Source organism: Lutzomyia longipalpis, chromosome 2 (genome assembly GCF_024334085.1).
Source record: "Lutzomyia longipalpis isolate SR_M1_2022 chromosome 2, ASM2433408v1".
In the NCBI taxonomy this organism is placed as follows: Eukaryota; Metazoa; Arthropoda; class Insecta; order Diptera; family Psychodidae; genus Lutzomyia; species Lutzomyia longipalpis.
Genome location: NC_074708.1, coordinates 17,783,708 through 17,801,032, shown reverse-complemented (window position 1 = coordinate 17,801,032; position 17,325 = coordinate 17,783,708). Strand labels below are relative to the sequence as shown.

General features: G+C 38.7%; 1 protein-coding gene across 2 annotated transcripts in view; it reads left to right on the top strand.

The window, feature by feature from the left end:
- Positions 1–17,325, top strand: part of LOC129791075 (multiple epidermal growth factor-like domains protein 8) — a 29,959-nt gene that overhangs the window by 5,097 nt on the left and 7,537 nt on the right. For both annotated transcript variants that reach the window (XR_008750664.1, XM_055828995.1), the window contains exons 5-8: positions 1,334–2,705; positions 5,111–5,793; positions 10,860–12,366; positions 14,880–16,730. Coding sequence is in view for 1 of the 2 variants with exons in the window: in XM_055828995.1 (XP_055684970.1) it covers positions 1,334–2,705; positions 5,111–5,793; positions 10,860–12,366; positions 14,880–16,730 (5,413 nt within the window). In the remaining variant the exon portion in view is untranslated. The remainder of the gene's footprint in view (positions 1–1,333; positions 2,706–5,110; positions 5,794–10,859; positions 12,367–14,879; positions 16,731–17,325) is intronic.

The window sequence follows — 17,325 nt, the reverse complement described above, 5'->3', positions numbered from 1 at the left end:
GAATTTTCATTTTTAAATAATTATTTTTCTTGCTCATTCTGACAAAATTTTCAACCACATTGCAATTACCTTGTTTGCTCATGAATTTGCGCTGGCTTTTGCTAGATTTGCTGGAATGTGATTTTTTTACTATTATTAGGTATTCCTTATTTTATTTTAGAACTCTCGCGTGTGACACGTGCGCATTATTTGATAATCCATTTTTCTCCAGTGTGTGGATTATTCAGCAGCAGACCCATTTTGCTCATTTTAATTATCTCTCGAATGAGCTCACAGACCAGTCAGATGGTTTTTGTAATAAAATTTAGGGGAATGCGGGGAGATTGTTTGTTGTTTAAATGGGTATTTTAATGGTTTTTTTAAAATGTTTTTTAAGAACGAAGGACAAGTTTAATAAAATTAAAAAAAATCATTTAATTGCTATTGCTGGGCATGAAGGAAAATAAAAGTTTTTTTTTTACCTATTGTTAAATTTTTATTTAAAAATGAAAAATGGGTTTGATTCTGACAAAAATTTTTCTTTTATTAGTAATTATAAGATTTTGACAGTTGATGTTTTGAACCCTTGGAGGATTTTGCTGGCCAAAGTGGCCAATTCTACTTTTTTTTCAATATAATAGCCAAAGAATTAAAATCTATTAAACATTTCTTGATAAATTCTACATCTTTATATAGGAAAGTTTCAATACTTCAATATGGTCGAAAGAAAACTTGGAGAAATATTTTCTTTTCAGAAAAAATGAAGATTAAACTTTTGAGGTTAGAAACTTCGATTTTCCAAGTGTTCAATCACTTTTTTTTTCATTTTACAATAAGTATTAAAAAGAAATAAAGAATTTGTTGGTCCAAAAAACGGCCAGAAAGATCCTTAAAGAGCTCTGGAAAAGTAATTTTCCGTCAAAAACACGATTAAAGAAAGATATAAAATGTAAAAATCCTATAAGATTTTCTTCAAAATACAAAAAATCTTCTAACTGACGAATTGTAAGGAAAGAATGGAAAAGATTTTTAACAGTATCAACACCATATTCTAAAATTTTGAGACATAAAGGAGTTTATCCGTTTGTGTATGGGAAAACCCTTCATTCGTGGAGAGAAAAAGAATTCCATTAAACTTGAAGAGAATTGTGGAAGAAATCACCAAAAAACTACAAATCGCCAAAGATTTGCCCAAAAAATGAAATCAGTGACGTCACAATTCTATTTTTTCGTCTTAACTTACCCAACTGTCCCCTATAGCTTAATTTTCTTTTTAAGCGAATTTAATCTCCTTGAGAAAATGCAATAAATTTCATGCTAATTCAGCATAATCTTCCTTCTTTGACTCCTGCAGCATGTTCAGGATCAAAGTGCTGGGGCAGACGGAGGAAGATGGGGATGAGCAGTGGGAAGAGGTGACCCCACGCGGTGGGAAGGTGCTGGATGTTCGTGTTGTAGCCCATACGACAGTTTATCACAAATCATCAAATTCCCTGATTGTCTATGGGGGTGTTGTTGCGGGTGTTGCACGCTTCTCGAAGCTATCGGACAGGATGTTTGCCTTTCAGCTGGATAAGAGGCATTGGACGGAGATTATGTACCCACGAACGCCGCTGAGGGATGCCTACATTCCGCGTGAGAGGGCCTTCCACACGACCACCATTGTGGGGAATTATTTAATTGTTTTTGGAGGGTATTCGCATCGGCACAACAAAGAGGAGATTTGCTACGACAATCAGATGTACCTGTATCATCTGGGATGCCATACGTGGGTGAATCAGGATGTGTTGGGTGTGGGGAAGAGGTCACGGTATCCAAAGCAACAGGGGGTGTTTGCGCACGCGGCATCATTGAGGAATAAGAATACCCTGCTGATTGTTGGAGGGTATCATGGGAATGTCAATGGGGATCTCCTGGCGTACACTCTTCCACCGATGCTGGTGATTAAGGATGAGGAGACATTTGAACCGGAGCCACTTTGCTACAAGCACACAAGTGTCACGGAATGTCTCTCCGATCCGGAATGCGGGTGGTGTTCAGCCGATGGGGTTTGCTATGGACGAACAGTTGGGGCGAATTGTACGACGAATTTGCAGACAACGCGTTGTCCGGGAATTTGTCCGGCTCTTGGGGATTGTCATTCGTGCCTCTTGCACGGTGCTGTGGATATTGTGGAGAAGAATCATCAGACAGTGGCGCACAAATTGGGTTTGGGGCAGTGTACGTGGTGCGTTCAGAATGCTCGATGTCATCACAAGGATGACAATTATGGGGTCTGTGGGGAGGATACTCCGTCACAATCACCCGGATGGTGGGGGACAAAGGGTACGGAGATTGTTGCGGCGAATCAGTGCACGGAACTCGATAAACGTCCTGGATTGACATTCATCAAGTACCTCCATCCCGTGAATTGGACAATGCCCGATCAGGTGACCATCGTGAATGCCACAATGGTGGACTTCAATGCTCCATCATCTAATACGCACACCGAACAATCCTTCCATGGGGACATGGTGGCACGATTGGCCGGCTTTATCCGTCCACCGCCTTCGTGGGAGAAGTCCGGAGAGATGCTGCGTGTTTGTGCCAGCTACTCCGATGCCACGCTGCGGATGTCAACGAATGGGGACATCACGCTGGCGGCAAACATCTCAACGGAAGCTACTCAGTGCACAATGGCTCAATGGCCGCCGCTCAAGAGCAGCCGTATCATGGTTGATTTGCAGGTAAAAAAAATCAATTTTCTAAATGTTTTTGATGATTATTTTCAAATCTTGGGCCTTATTCAGCGGCCAAGAAACCTTTGAAATTTTCTTGAAATTTCAGTACAAATTTTACAGATTTGAAGGATTTTTTGGTCACTGAATAAAGTTTCTTGTTAATTTTTAATTAAAAAAAAAAGAAATCTTTCTCACCCCTCAAGAGTATTCTTTGTGTAAACCAAGGGGTGTTTATCTGATTGAAAATATTCTGATTATTCGGATGATTCGCCAAAAAAATCAAAATATTCAACAGAAGAATAATTCATTTTTTAAGTTTTAAAGCCTAAAGAGTATTAAATTCTAGTCAAAGAAGTGAAATTCAGTTTAGTATCTACTTTATAGGCATAAACTTAGTACTTTTTCCCATTCTACTCAGTATACTTTTTCAGCTAGAAATTACTTTATATTTTTGTCTAGAATTTAGTACTTTTAATTATTGAAGTTAATACTTTTTCGGCCAGAATTTAGTACTTTTTAAAAATCAAACTTAAGAAGTAAATTCATTTATTAAAAGTACACACTACACTACAGTGGGACCCCAGTACAACGACCACTCGGATGTACTCTTCACACTCATTATTTTCAATGTGCAAGAGTAGCTCAACCAAGTGGTCGTTGTACTGGGGTCCCACTGTATTCTCATTTTCAGCTAGAATTTAGTAGGGGTAACTGGGGTAAAATGGTGAATTTGAAAAAAAAATAAAAATTAATATCTCACGAATCAGTGAGAGCTAATCTGTCTAATATTGTCAGTAGTTGCACTTCCTACCCCTGCCTAAGCCTAGAAAGTTTCATAATAATTAATCCAATATTTTGGCTTTTATTTGAAAAACAAATTTTTCGAACTTCAAAGTTACTCTGACCACTCAACTACAAATTCAGTTTTGGCGAAATTCTCTGCAATATTTTTGATCCAAATGCATTTTTAGACAGAGTAACTATTGCTAAACACGAATCTAATCTGAATTTTCCGAAAAAATTTTCCGAGTTTTCCCGTAAAACACTGATAGTAAAAAGTACCGCTTGGGGCAAAATGGTGAATTTGGTGTTTTTTTAAAATAACTTTTTAAATTTTTGAAAAAAATATTTTTTCTTTATCAGTATAACTATTACATACAATTTACGATGTTTGATCACTCACTATTACCAATTTTTATAAACTAAAAAAATAAAAAATGCAATTTCTTAAATTTAACGTTTTTTTAATTTTTTGTATTTTTTTATTAAAAAAAAGTTTTAATTGGTATACAAATCTCTCATTCTCAATAGATATTATAGTGCCTTGCTAAAATAATTTCATTAAATTAAGATTAGCGAACAAAAAACGCAATTAACCGTTTTACCCCAGGATTTTTGGTACAGGCAAATTTGGAAGGGTTTGGAAAATGGCCTGAAAAAGCATTTTCCCATTGAGGTAGAGAAAAATCGTCTGAGACAAAGTTGTAGCCCGGAAAATTTCCTATAAGATAGTTCTCATGGGAAATCTCAAATATTTCCATGGAACTCAGGAAAAATTATCTCCCAAAAATTCACCGAATTACCACAGTTTCCCCTACTTCTTTAGTTTGAATTTCCTACTTTCTCGGTTAGAATTTACTTTTTTCTAGTACTTTTGGGGATTAAATTTAGTACATATTCGCTTTAAATTTAGTATTTTTTCGGCTTAAAATTAGTACTTTTTCCTAATGAATTCAAAACCTCTTTCGGTTAGAATTTAGTACTTTTAATTATTGAAGTTAGTACTTTTTCGGTTAGAGGTTAGTACTATTTAAAACTCAATCTTAAGAAGTTAATTCAATAATTAAAAGATACTAAATTCTAACTGAAAGAGGTTTTGAATTCATTAGGAAAAAGTACTAAATTTAATCCGAAAAGTACTAAAAAGGCAAATAAGTACTAAATTTAATACCAAAAAGTACTAGAAAAAGTAAATTCTGACCGAGAAAGTAGTAAATTCAAACAGAAGAAGTACTAAATTCTAGCTGAAAATGAGAATTATGATTATTCATTAATCTTCGGATTATTCGCCAAAATTGTCAAAATATTCGGCAGATAAACACCCCTTGGGGTAAATTATAAATTTGAATCAATTATCAAGGAGATTTGAGTGAGAAACGAATTGATGCCAATTTGCATTTATTCAACAACAAAAAAAAACCACCTTAATTTATCCGAAAACCACGACTTTTTTTGTCGCAACAGTCAAAAGATGTTTTCAAGGTGAAATTCTAGGAGAGACAGAGAGCAAAAAAAAAAGAGTCAAGAGAGCATAGAAGTTTTATCACCTGATTTATTAAAAAAGCCGATTTAGCGATTCGAGTTTTAACTGGTTTTTGCTGAATATTTTTTTTTAAATGTTTGTCTTCCAGGCTAGACGAAGTGTTGGCAATGGGAATATGTTTCATCATCATCATCACAGTAAAATGGGTTTACAGCACAATCGTACGAATGAGAATGCAAAAGCTTTCACTTTTGAGTATTTGGAACCCTTTTCCAATGGCACAAATTGCGATGTGTACCGGAATTGTTTGCACTGCTTGTCGGATTCGGCGTGTGGATGGTGTGAGGTGACAAATACCTGCCTCAGGCGGACGGACAATGAGATGGACATGTGCAGGATGGACGATGAGTGGATGTACCTAACGCTTCAGCCGTCACACTGTGCAAACTGCTCCAATTACATTTCGTGCGAGCAATGCGTTGAATCGGGATTGTGTGAATGGTGGGCAGAGGATGCACGTTGCTCAAGACGCGGCAGAGCGCCACTGGCTGTGACTGATGTGGCGCAGTGTCCTGCTCCGTGCTATGCCAGAGAGACGTGCTCAGCGTGTCTCGATGAGCGTGGACGGTGTGTTTGGTGCGAAGCAACGCAGCAATGCTTCAGCTTCTCCGTCTATACGAGCGAGTACCAATTTGGGTTGTGTCGTGAGTGGCTGGATCAGACAATGCCTCTTGCGCCGTCTTCCGTGCAAATGGATGGGGTGATGACGGATGAACAAGCTATGGCTGTTCAGCAATCTCTTCCAGCACAGCAATGCAAATCATGCGCCAGGTTAGTTGAGAAATTTATTTATTTATTTATTTTTCATTTTTAGGGGAGATTGGGGCTAATGAAATCAGACAAGGGTTTAGGAAAAGCTCAAAATATCATATTTTCCGTATTTCCCAAATGAACTTCATCTCTATCCGTCTCTAGATTGAACATTTTTTATGATTTTTTCCTTTTAAGATATACTTCGGTTATGGAACACTTCATACACAAATATAATTACTATAATCTGATATTGGATCATATACTGCGACCAAGAAATCATTGAAATCATTAAAATTTCAGAAAAAATTCATGAGATTTCAAAGATTTCTTGTTGCAGAATAATGACCAAAATATTAAATTATTTAGATTTTTAACGATTTGTTTTACTCATGAATAATTCTTTAAAATTTCATTAATTTTAGCTGTGTTTCTTTCAGACACAGCTTTTGTGTACCGAGCAAAATCGAAAGTCGTCAGATCGGGCTCAAACTTGGGATGAGCACGAATTAGGGTCCCCACATTCCAAAAAACGTATGCGCCAAAAAAAAAAAATTTTTCCGGCCGTCCGTAGTACAACGTTAAATTGCAAGAGAACGGTAATAGATAGAGACTTGCGGTAAACGGCAAAGTTTAAATATCGACTGGAAGACGTCCGATTATGACGCCAAATTTTACCCCCCACCCCCCCGTCCGCCATTTTGAATAACCTCAAAATTTTGTTTTCGCTATATCTCAGCCCCTGTAATAGCTAAAAATCTGAAATTTTTATATGTTGTAGGGGCCATCAAGACCTTTCCAACGATACCTCATTTTCAAAAATCGGTCAAGCCGTTTAGTCAATATGGCCGCCACAATTTTTCATCGAAAATCGACCATAACTCGAAAACGGCTTGACCGATTTTGATCAACCCGGGCCCAAATGAAAGCTCTCAACAAACCCTACAACTCTCTAGAACATCAGAAGTTTCAAAAGTGGCCGCTAGGGGGCCAAAAATCAAAAACAAAATTTTCGATGAGTTTTCGATGAATATCTCGAAAACGGCGACATAAATTTTTTTCATTTTTTGATATGTTGTAGCTGACTATATTATCTAGCTCCATGCCAAAAATGAAGAAAATCTATGGATCCGTTCTCGAGATATAGCCTTCCAAAGTTGGCATGTCATATCTCGGGTTCTACAAGTCCGATCTTGATCAACTCAAGCGCAAATGAAAGGTTTCGAGAAACCCTACAAATGTCTAGAACATTGCAACTTCGAAAAATGACCGCAAGAGGCGCTAAAGTCAAAAACAAAGTTTTCGAAAATTTCGAACTCGAATTTTTCGAAAATGGCGACATAAATTTTTTTCATTTTTCGATATGTTATAGCTGACTTCGAGACCTTTCAAACAAAAAAAAATTTATGAAAATCTATGGATCCGTTCTCGAGATATGGCCTTCCAAACATTTCTTAGGGTATGACTTTTCTAGTTTCCCGACTTTGCGCGTATTTAAATTAATTCGCGTTCTAGTTTGCTCTCACAAAATTGGTACACTGAAAGAAACACAGCTCCCGTAAGCTTGGTCAGCTTACCAGTACATTTTCTGATATTTTTTTCGAAAAAAAAAATTTTTTTAAGTAAAATTTAATAATAATTCTACAATGATTTGTCTAAAAATGTCGACTGAGAATCATATTCAGCGTAAAAAATCTTTTAATTTTATTTTATGAACTTTTATCGTAAAAATCGGCAAAAGAATCTTTTATAAGATAAAAAATATTTTACGCAGAATGCCGATTTTGTTATAATAAATTTTATTTCAATTTTTCTTAATCAGAATGGGTAGAACCTTTAAAATGTTCATTGCAAATTATTCCACAAAATTGTGAAGAATTTATCGAATGCATGATGGGCAGAATTGTTTTTTTTTTTAATTGATTGTTCTTTTTTAGTTGATTATTTTTTTTATAAATAATTTATGTAGTTAATAAACAGCAAAAACTAAACAAAAAATATGATTTTGCCCTCATAATTTTAGTTTGAGATCAATTTCTGTCAGATTCATAATTTTTCACATCATCAAACGGCATAAAATGAAACATAAAACGCTCATAAAAGGACCTCCAAAACTCACTTTTATCCCTTTTATCATAAAAGAAACTCGATAAAAACTTTTACCCTGAATACCAATTTTATTTTATTTTTTATATTTCGAGACTTTATAAAAGTTTGGAGACTAATTTTTATGGTGAATACAGAAATTCTTTTATCTTCTAAGCTGAATACCAAAACAATCTTTTATTATTAAAGTAAAAGGAATTTAGTCACCTTATTATGAGTTTCACATTTAAGATATACTTCGCTTATGCAACACTTCATACACACATATAATTACTATAATTTAATATTGGGTCGGACTGCGATCAAGAAATCTTTGAAATCATTAAAATTTCAGTACAAATTCTTGAAATTTCATAGATCTCTTCTTCGTAGAATATGATCCATTATTTAATTTTTTTTTACACCTGAATATTTTTTTAAAATATTTATTTTTCATTTTCTTTTATTCTGCTAAGCAGGTACATATATTTGAATTTTTTTCTGAAAAATAAGTTTTCTTTTAATAAAATAAATAAATAAATTTTAATTCAAGGTGTAATTATTAACAAAAACGTAACTCGAAAATAATTTTTAAGGGTTTCTTTGGGCTCAAATTAGACATTTTTGGGCAAAACTCCATTTTTTTTTTAGTTTTTAATTTTTCGTCCTTCCTGATCCTGTGAGTCTTTGGGGATGTCCTTTTGTGATCTCAAAATGTCGAGAAATCATAAAGACATCGTGCTGCATTTTGACACAAAAATAAAAATTAATTACACAGAAAATAAAAATTCGTAGCATTGTTCGTCAAATTTCGTAAAAGGTTCATAACTCCAATGCGTTTACATGGGAAAATTCACCTTCAGGTTCGTAAAATGGGGTTAACCTCCCTGGGAGTGAGACCCCATTTTACGAACCTGGAGGTCAAAGTTGTAAATTTTATTTAACGCAAAGATTGAGAGAAAAATTTTGTGTCTTCAGGGGAAATTCTCAGGGAAACTCATTGATCACCAAATGTAATTTTCACACCACGTGCTATCAATTTTCCACTAAAAATCTGCAATTATTTATGAAAATAATTGCAAATTCTTTTCACGAAAAATTCAGAGAAAAATTTTATATCTTCAGGGGAAATTCTCAGGGAAACTCGTTAGTTATTAACCTGCTGGCCGCCAAGACCTTGGAGCTTCCTTAGAGCGCCAAGGTGGGGTCGTTGAACGACCCCAAGAAGGAAGTCGATTTTCTCATAAACCATACAACCGGGGACTGTCGGGTCACTACCTTTAGACTCCTTATATAGTCCTCTTGCCCCTTGCATCACAAATTCGCCACCCGGAAACACGCAGAAGAAGATATTAGGGAAAAACATTTTTCACTCATTTTTCACAATTTCTTCGCGAGAAATTTGCCACGAAGTTGACTGCAACTGCTATTTTTTTTCACTACTTCCCCACATTCCCCTCACTTCCCGCACCGTGATAAATGGCAATATTTCTCGAATATTCTTTATTGTTTTGCACATTTATATGCTTCTAATTATGTTTTATGTTGTTTATGTTACTTATTCGCGATAATTCTGACACTGAGATGGTAAAGTGAGAAAGTAAACACAACCCTTCAACCCCCTTCAACCATATGATTTATGATGTGACTAACTTCATTCTAAGAAATTTTCCGCAGCATGGCCGTTACACCAATTTTTGAATTCCCTTCTTCTACATTTTCCTTAATAACTTTTCTTGTGGTGGACGGATTGAGCTGAAATTTTTACACAACCTCCTCAGATAACCAAGGAACTTATTTCCAAAAGATGGGAATGGTATCTTTTATATTTATTAAGTTATAGCACGAAATATAGGGCTGGGGTCGTTCAACGACCCCGCTTGGCGGCCTAGAGGTTAAATAAAATTTTCACCTACCCAAAATCTGTTTTCCGCAAATCCTTATTGATTGTGAGCACTTTTTCACTTAGGAGCACTGATGCTGATGATGTTTGCTGATGCGTGAGTTGATTGAGAGTGAGACGTTGTGTATATATATGGTAACAAAATTACACTACATATACATAGGGTTACCACCTCACATTAATAAGGGGTTAATAATTCTGGCGATAACCAAATAAAATATGTTTTTAATAGAAATAAAAATAGAAAACTTCAAGTTTTTTGTGTGAATAGTTTTTTTATTAATAAAAAAAATAGTTTTTTGTGTGAAGGCGCTACGCGCCTACGAATAATACATTAATTTGGCTGGAAATCAGCAAGTAATTGAAATGTAATTGAAGCGTAAACGAGTAATCCTAATGTAATCCAGTAATTGAAAATTGAAGTAGTAATTGAAATGTAATCCAGTAATCGAGGTTGTATTTGTGTAATTGAGCACTGGATTAAAAGTAATCGAACTTTCAATTACAATTTGGATTACTACTTACTTACTTAACCGGCGCTACAGCTGGTCTCCAGCCTTGGCCTGATCAAGGATCCTCCTTCATCTGTCCCTATCCCGCGCCACTGTCCGCCAGTTCGGCACCCCTATTGACTTGGCGTCCTGGTCCACGCCGTCGATCCATTTGTAATTATTAAACAAAACTTTATAATTACGATTACTTCCTAAGTAATGGTCATTACTTTCAATTACGATTTTTTTGTAATCTGTAATCGGAAAACGATTACCGATTACTTCTCATGTATTTGCAATTACTTTCAATTACGATTACTTTTTAATCGTAATCCGAAAGTCAATTACAAATTGCGAAGTAATCGTAATCTTTTCTGGGGATTAAAGTAATGGTAATTTAAAGTTTACAACCCTGCTGAAGGTGAATTATTCCCATGTAAAAGCATTAGAGTCACGAACCTTTCAAGAAATTTGACGAGCAATGCTACGAACTTTTATTTTCTGTGTAGCTAAAATTCGGCAATTTAAAAAACGAGCTATGGGTTGAAAATGGAGAAGGAATAAGGAGTGAAAATATCCTAAAAGGTTTTTTTTAACGTGATGTTCAGATTCTCAAACTGTACGTCCTGTTTGCGCTCCCTGAGCTGTGGTTGGTGCTTCGATCGGGACAATCCCATCGAAGGGATTTGCATGCAGGGTGACTTCAATAGATCAACAGAGGATTGCGCTGCTGCGCTGAACACAACGCAGCAAGAGGCAGAATGGGCGTACGCTCAGTGTCCAGATGTTGATGAATGTGGTTTGGGGCTGCATGATTGTCATCCAGAGGCAAAATGTACAAACACCCACGGATCGTATAATTGCCACTGTCGACGGGGATTCATAGGCGATGGCAGGACATCGTGTGTGCGGACGTGCTTTGAGACGTGCATCCATGGCTATTGCGAGGGGGCTCCCAATTACAAATGTCGCTGCAATTTAGGCTGGACAGGGGCGGATTGCAGCATAAATTGTGGCTGCAACAATCACTCAACGTGCGTCGAGGAGGTCGGGAAGTGCGATGAATGCCAGAATTGGACAGAAGGGGAATTCTGTGAGAGATGTTCTCCAGGAAGTTACGGCAATGCCACATCCTTCATCGGCTGCCAACCGTGCAATTGCAATGGGCACGGGAATGAGGCGTTGGGGGTGTGTGACGTGCAGACGGGTGAATGTTTCTGCCAGGATAACACGGAGGGCTTTCACTGCGAAGTGTGCAATAGAGAGTTTTATGGAGATCCTCGTGATGGTGGACAGTGTTTCTTTCAATGCGAAGCTCGTGGGATGTTGACGCACATTGGACGTCAAGGGATTGGTTCCATGCAGTCCCATAAATCCCTCTGGGGCGGAGCTGATACGCGAGAGTGTCTCTGGATAATCCGACCACGTACTCCGGGTGGTTCTCTCCTCAACACCAGCCTCATTCAGCTCCACATCAATAGGGATGATCTCAATGTTTCCTGCGTCGATAATGCGGTCTACGTGTACGATGGACTTCCCGATTTGACAGGGAACACGCAGCAGAGTCAACTGTTGGCTGTTTTCTGCAATCAAGACAGCACCGCGATGACTGTGGAGGCTCACACGGGTCACTTGACGGTGTACTACAAACAAGGACCCGTTGGGCAGGGCTTCAATGCCATGTACAGCGTCCACAGTTGCTCATCCGGCACCTGCCAGCCACCACATGTCTGCACAGACAATGGCAAATGCGTCTGCCCACAGGGATTCACAGGACCTCACTGTAGTATTGAAAGGTGCCCCGGAAATTGCAGTGTAGCCTTCAATCAGGGTACTTGTGACACATCCTACGGTCGATGTCTCTGCGCAACAGGATTTGGAGGCCCAGATTGTTCGGTGAAGCTCAAACTGCGGAACGTTGTTATGGCTGAACTCTTCAATTCGCAACTCATCAGCGAAAGTCTGGAACATTTAAGGAAAACCCTTCCGCGTTTTGGACACTCAATGGTCGCCGACAAGAGGGCCTATCTCTGGATCTTTGGAGGCTACTCACTCTCTCATGGGCCCTTAAATGATATCCGACAGTTCGATACGAAGAACAATACATGGATGCAGGTTAGTTGAAGTTTTAACTTGTTAGGATATCAGAAATTGATGTTATGTTTTTGAAGTTTCTATACTAGAAATTGTGTTCTGAAATTCCTGGCTAGAAATTGATGCCTCATTTACGTTTTTGAAGAAATTGATGTTCTTTTTTACATTTCTAGCAAGAAATTGATGTTCTGACTTTCATTTCTGAAGTTTCTGATCAGAAACTAGTAAAGAAAATTGATTCCATGAAGTTTCTAATTAGAAATTGATGTTTTGTTTTTAATTTCTAGATTCCGTCCTAAAGTTTTTAATCAGAAATTAATTTACCGTTTTACGTTTGTGATATTTCTAATCAGAAACTGATGTTCCTTTTAACGTTTCTGGCCAGAAATTGATGTTCTGACTTTCATTTCTGAAGTTTCTGATCATAAATTGATGTTACCATTTACGTTTTTGAAATTTCTAGATTCCGTCCTAAAGTTTTTAATCAGAAATTGATGTTCTTTTTTACGTTTCTGAAGTTTCTGGCTAGGAAATTGTTGTTTCGTTTTTAATTTCCTGAACTTTCTGGCCAAAAATTGATGTTCTGTTTTTAATTTCTTAAGTTTCTGAAGCAAAGGAAATTAAAGTTTGGCGTTATATTTCTGAAATTATTGGCCAGTTATGTTTATGAAGTTTCTGCTTAAAAGTTGACGTTATTTTCTTACCAAAAATTGGTGTTACCTTTTACGTTCCTGAAGTTTCTGGCTAGAAGTTGATGTTCCGTAGTATGTTTCTGGAGTTTCTAGTCAGAAATTGATGTTCTGTTATTCATTTCCGAACTTTGTTGTCAGAAATCAGTGAATACCTTCATGAAATTACTGACCAGAAATTGATGTTCCTTTCACTTTTCTGGCTAGAAATTGACGTTCTGTTTCTAAAGTTTCTGGCTAAGAATTGTTCCGTTTTTCGTTTCTGAAAGGAATTTATGCCCGAATGTATGAAGGATGATCCTCTATCGCAGAACAATTTTAACCCATCTCATCTTGTAGGGGAACATAAAAAATAGAAGAATTGCAAGAGAAACTCCCCAATATCCACTGGGATCACATAGAAAAGTTTCGGGAAAGTACAGTCCGGGAAAACATAACCTCAATTTGGGAACAACATTTAAATGAATAGGAGGACCTTTATTGTGTTCGACCAGCGTGGCATCGGGACCTCTTGAGCTTATTTATAACCTTCCCAACCTTTCCTGCCTACCCGGATAAAGATTTGAATGATTTTTGCTTCACTTCTGTCTTTCCGGACTTCCCGTTGTTGAGTTTTTTTTCTCTTCTTGGAGTGCGACTCAACGACGGAAAGTCCGGAAAGACAGAAGTGAAGCAAAAATCATTCAAATCTTCATTCGGGTAGGCAGGAAAGGTTGGGCAGGTTATAAAGAAGCTCAAGAGGTCCCGATGCCACGCTGGTCGAACACAATGGAGTTCCTCCCATTCATTTAAATGTTGTTCCCAAATTGAGGTTATGTTTTTCCGGACTGTTCTATCACTGCACTTTTCTAAGTGATCCCAGTGGATATTGGGGAGTTTCTCTCGCGATTCTTCTATTTTTTATGTTCCCCTACAAGATGAGATGGGTTAAAATTGTTCTGCGATAGAAGATCATCCTTCATACATTCGGGCATGAACTCCTTTCTGGCCAGAAATTGATGTTCTGTTTTTGTAACTTCTGAAGTTTATGATCAGAATTCAGTGTTTCTGGGCCTGAGATTGATGTTCCTTTTTACATTTCTGAAAGGAATTGATGCAACGACATATGAAGGATGATCCTCTATCGCAGAACAATTTTAACCCATCTCATCTTGTAGAGGAACATAAAAAATAGAAGAATCGCGAGAGAAACTCCCCAATATCCACTGGGATCACATAGAAAAGTTTCGGGAAAGTACAGTCCGGGAAAACATAACCTCATTTTTGGAACAACATTTAAATGAATAGGAGGACCTTAATTGTGTTCGACCAGCGTGGCATCGGGACCTCTTGAGCTTCTTTATAACCTTCCCAACCTTTCCTGCCTACCCGAATGAAGATTTGAATGATTTTTGCTTCACTTCTGTCTTTCCGGACTTTCCGTCGTTGAGTCGCACTCCAAGAAGAGAAAAAAAAACTCAACGACGGGAAGTCCGGAAAGACAGAAGTGAAGCAAAAATCATTCAAATCTTCATTCGGGTAGGCAGGAAAGGTTGGGAAGGTTATAAAGAAGCTCAAGAGGTCCCGATGCCACGCTGGTCGAACACAATGGAGTTCCTCCTATTCATTTAAATGTTGTTCCCAAATTGAGGTTATGTTTTCCCGGACTGTACTTTCACTGCACTTTTCTATGTGATCCCAGTGGATATTGGGGAGTTTCTCTCGCGATTCTTCTATTTTTTATGTTCCCCTACAAGATGAGATGGATTAAAATTGTTCTGCGATAGAGGATCATCCTTCATATGTCGTTGCATCAATTCCTTTCTGACCAAGAATTAATCTCCTTTAATTTCTCTACGTATGCAGGTAACAGTGGACTCAACGCCTGAAGCCAAAATGCCCCAGGGTAGGTACTTCCAGGCAGCTGAGATTGTCTCCTCAAAGCAGGCAATCTTTGTCTACGGCGGCCTCACGGGACAGGGCAAAGGGTATGCAAATAGCATTCTCGGGGACTTTTGGCAGTTTTCTCTGCAAAATCAACGTTGGGATGAGGTTGAGATGGAAGATGTGAAACCTCCACCACTTGCGGGACACACATTGACCTTCGTGAAGGATGGCGATCGGGAGTGTTTGGTCATCATTGGGGGCTTCTCAACTGAACGTGGGATGCAGAATGAGTTGTGGGAGTACGACGTGAATACGGGCAAGTGGGAGAAGTTGGCTGCAACGGGAGCAGGGCCAGTTGGTGTGTATGGACACACGACGGTCTTCCATGCCAACAATATGGTGCTGTATGTGTACGGAGGGGTTGAGTTTGAGGGACAACGCACGGTGATTTCGAATAAGTTGTACGCACTGCAGTACAACAAGATGATGTGGAGTGAGCTGCCGGTGTTCAGTGAGCTAATCCGTGGGGTGAATCACATGCCACGCGGGAGATTCCTGCATTCTGCCATCACGACAGATGGGTACATGATTGTCTTCGGGGGACAAACTAATCCGTACAATAGTACGGACGTAATGGCGGCGTATGTGTTCAAATGCAACTATTGGGTGCGTTTGACGGAGGAAGTGGAGATTGTGGGGAACCTGCCGTCGCCCACGTATGCTCAGGCAATGTCGTATGAGCAGGAGAGTGGATCAATCTACGTGATTGGCGGTTGGGATGGGAATACACGAAGTCGCGTGACACGCATCACAGTTCCGTCGGATTTGTGTGAGTTGTGGAGCAGTGGGAAGTACATGTGTCGCAATTTCATGGGTTGCAGCTTCTGTTCCGTCGACAATACGTCTCATTGCTTCTCCAGTGGGCGCTCAGAGGTGTGTACGGGTCAGAATGCTCGAACAATCTTCAACTACGGCGCCCTGTGTGACGATACGTGGCTGTCGAAGCGGAAATGCTCAACTTTTCACACCTGTACGACATGCTTGGCTTCGTGGCCGTCGCATGCAGAACTCAGTCCTGCTTGTCAGTGGTGTGAGTCATGCGGTGGGGAGGGGCGATGTATCCCAGCAGGGCAGGAGTGTGACAAAGACGACGACTGTGGGTCTCCGCAGACGACAATTGGGCTCGTTAATCAGTGTCCGAGTCTCAAGTGCGCGGCTACGGATTGTGAGAGTTGTCATGCTCTTTCAGCGTGTTCCTGGGCTCAAAATGGAACAGATCCATGGCAGTGTGTGGCAACTGAGCTGGTTGAGGAGGAGAAGTGGACGCCCATTGCTGGGGCATGTCCACCACGATGCAATATTCACAGGAATTGCAGTACGTGCCTCGCAGCACATACCTCAGAGGGTGGCTGGGAGCATTGCTTGTGGTCAACACAGCTCAATGAATGCATCTCGCCGAGCTATCAACCCCTCTACTGTGCTGGCGGTGTCTGTGGGCTTGTTCTCACGCACGAAGATCCCCTCAATTGTCCCGAACCCTGCAGTTCCTTCACGCAGTGCTCAACATGTCTCAGGCACGCACACTGCGGGTGGTGTTCACGTGAAGGCAGCGAAGGGGATGGCGTGTGCACGGAGGGGAGCATTGAGAGCCCCACGGAGTACCCAGCAGCCTCCACGTGTGACATCATCTACGCCAGTCGTCACAACATCACAAATGTCGATCCGGAGGATGAGTTCAAGTGGTACTACGTCCAATGTCCGCCTGAAAATGAATGCATCAACGGACATCACACGTGCAATCCCAAATCCGAACAGTGCGTTGATCTCATGGTGAGTTTAAGACTCCAATGGAGCTAATTCTGGCAAAAAAAATTTCTTTTCTACAACATTCGTCTTACAATGGCTTTTTGTATGATTTGGTATTCCAGCAAAAATTTCTTTTTCATCCTTTTGTAGTACATTATCACATACACAGACATCCGCTGTTTTTGTTGAAATTTAAGTTTTATCGAAGTGAAACCTAAAGTAGACGAAGTGAAAAAAATTAATGAATTCCGAAGATCTGAATATTCTCATTTTCACCTAGAATTTACGGTTAAAATTTACTTCTTTAGTACTTTTTAGGGTTAAATTTAGTACTTATTCGCCTTTTTAGTACTTTTTGGATTAAATTTAGTACATATTCGCCTTTTAGTACTTTTAAGGTTAAATTTAGTACATATTCTCCTTAGTTTTAGCATTTTTTTGGGTTAAATTTAGCACTTCTTAGGATTCAATTTAGTACATATTCGCATTATTTTTAGTACTTCCTTAGGGTTAAATTTAGTACTTATTCGCTTTTTTAGTACTTTTTGGGATTAAATTTAGTACCTACTTATTCACCTTATTTTTAGTACTTTTTAAGGTTAAATTTACTACATATTTG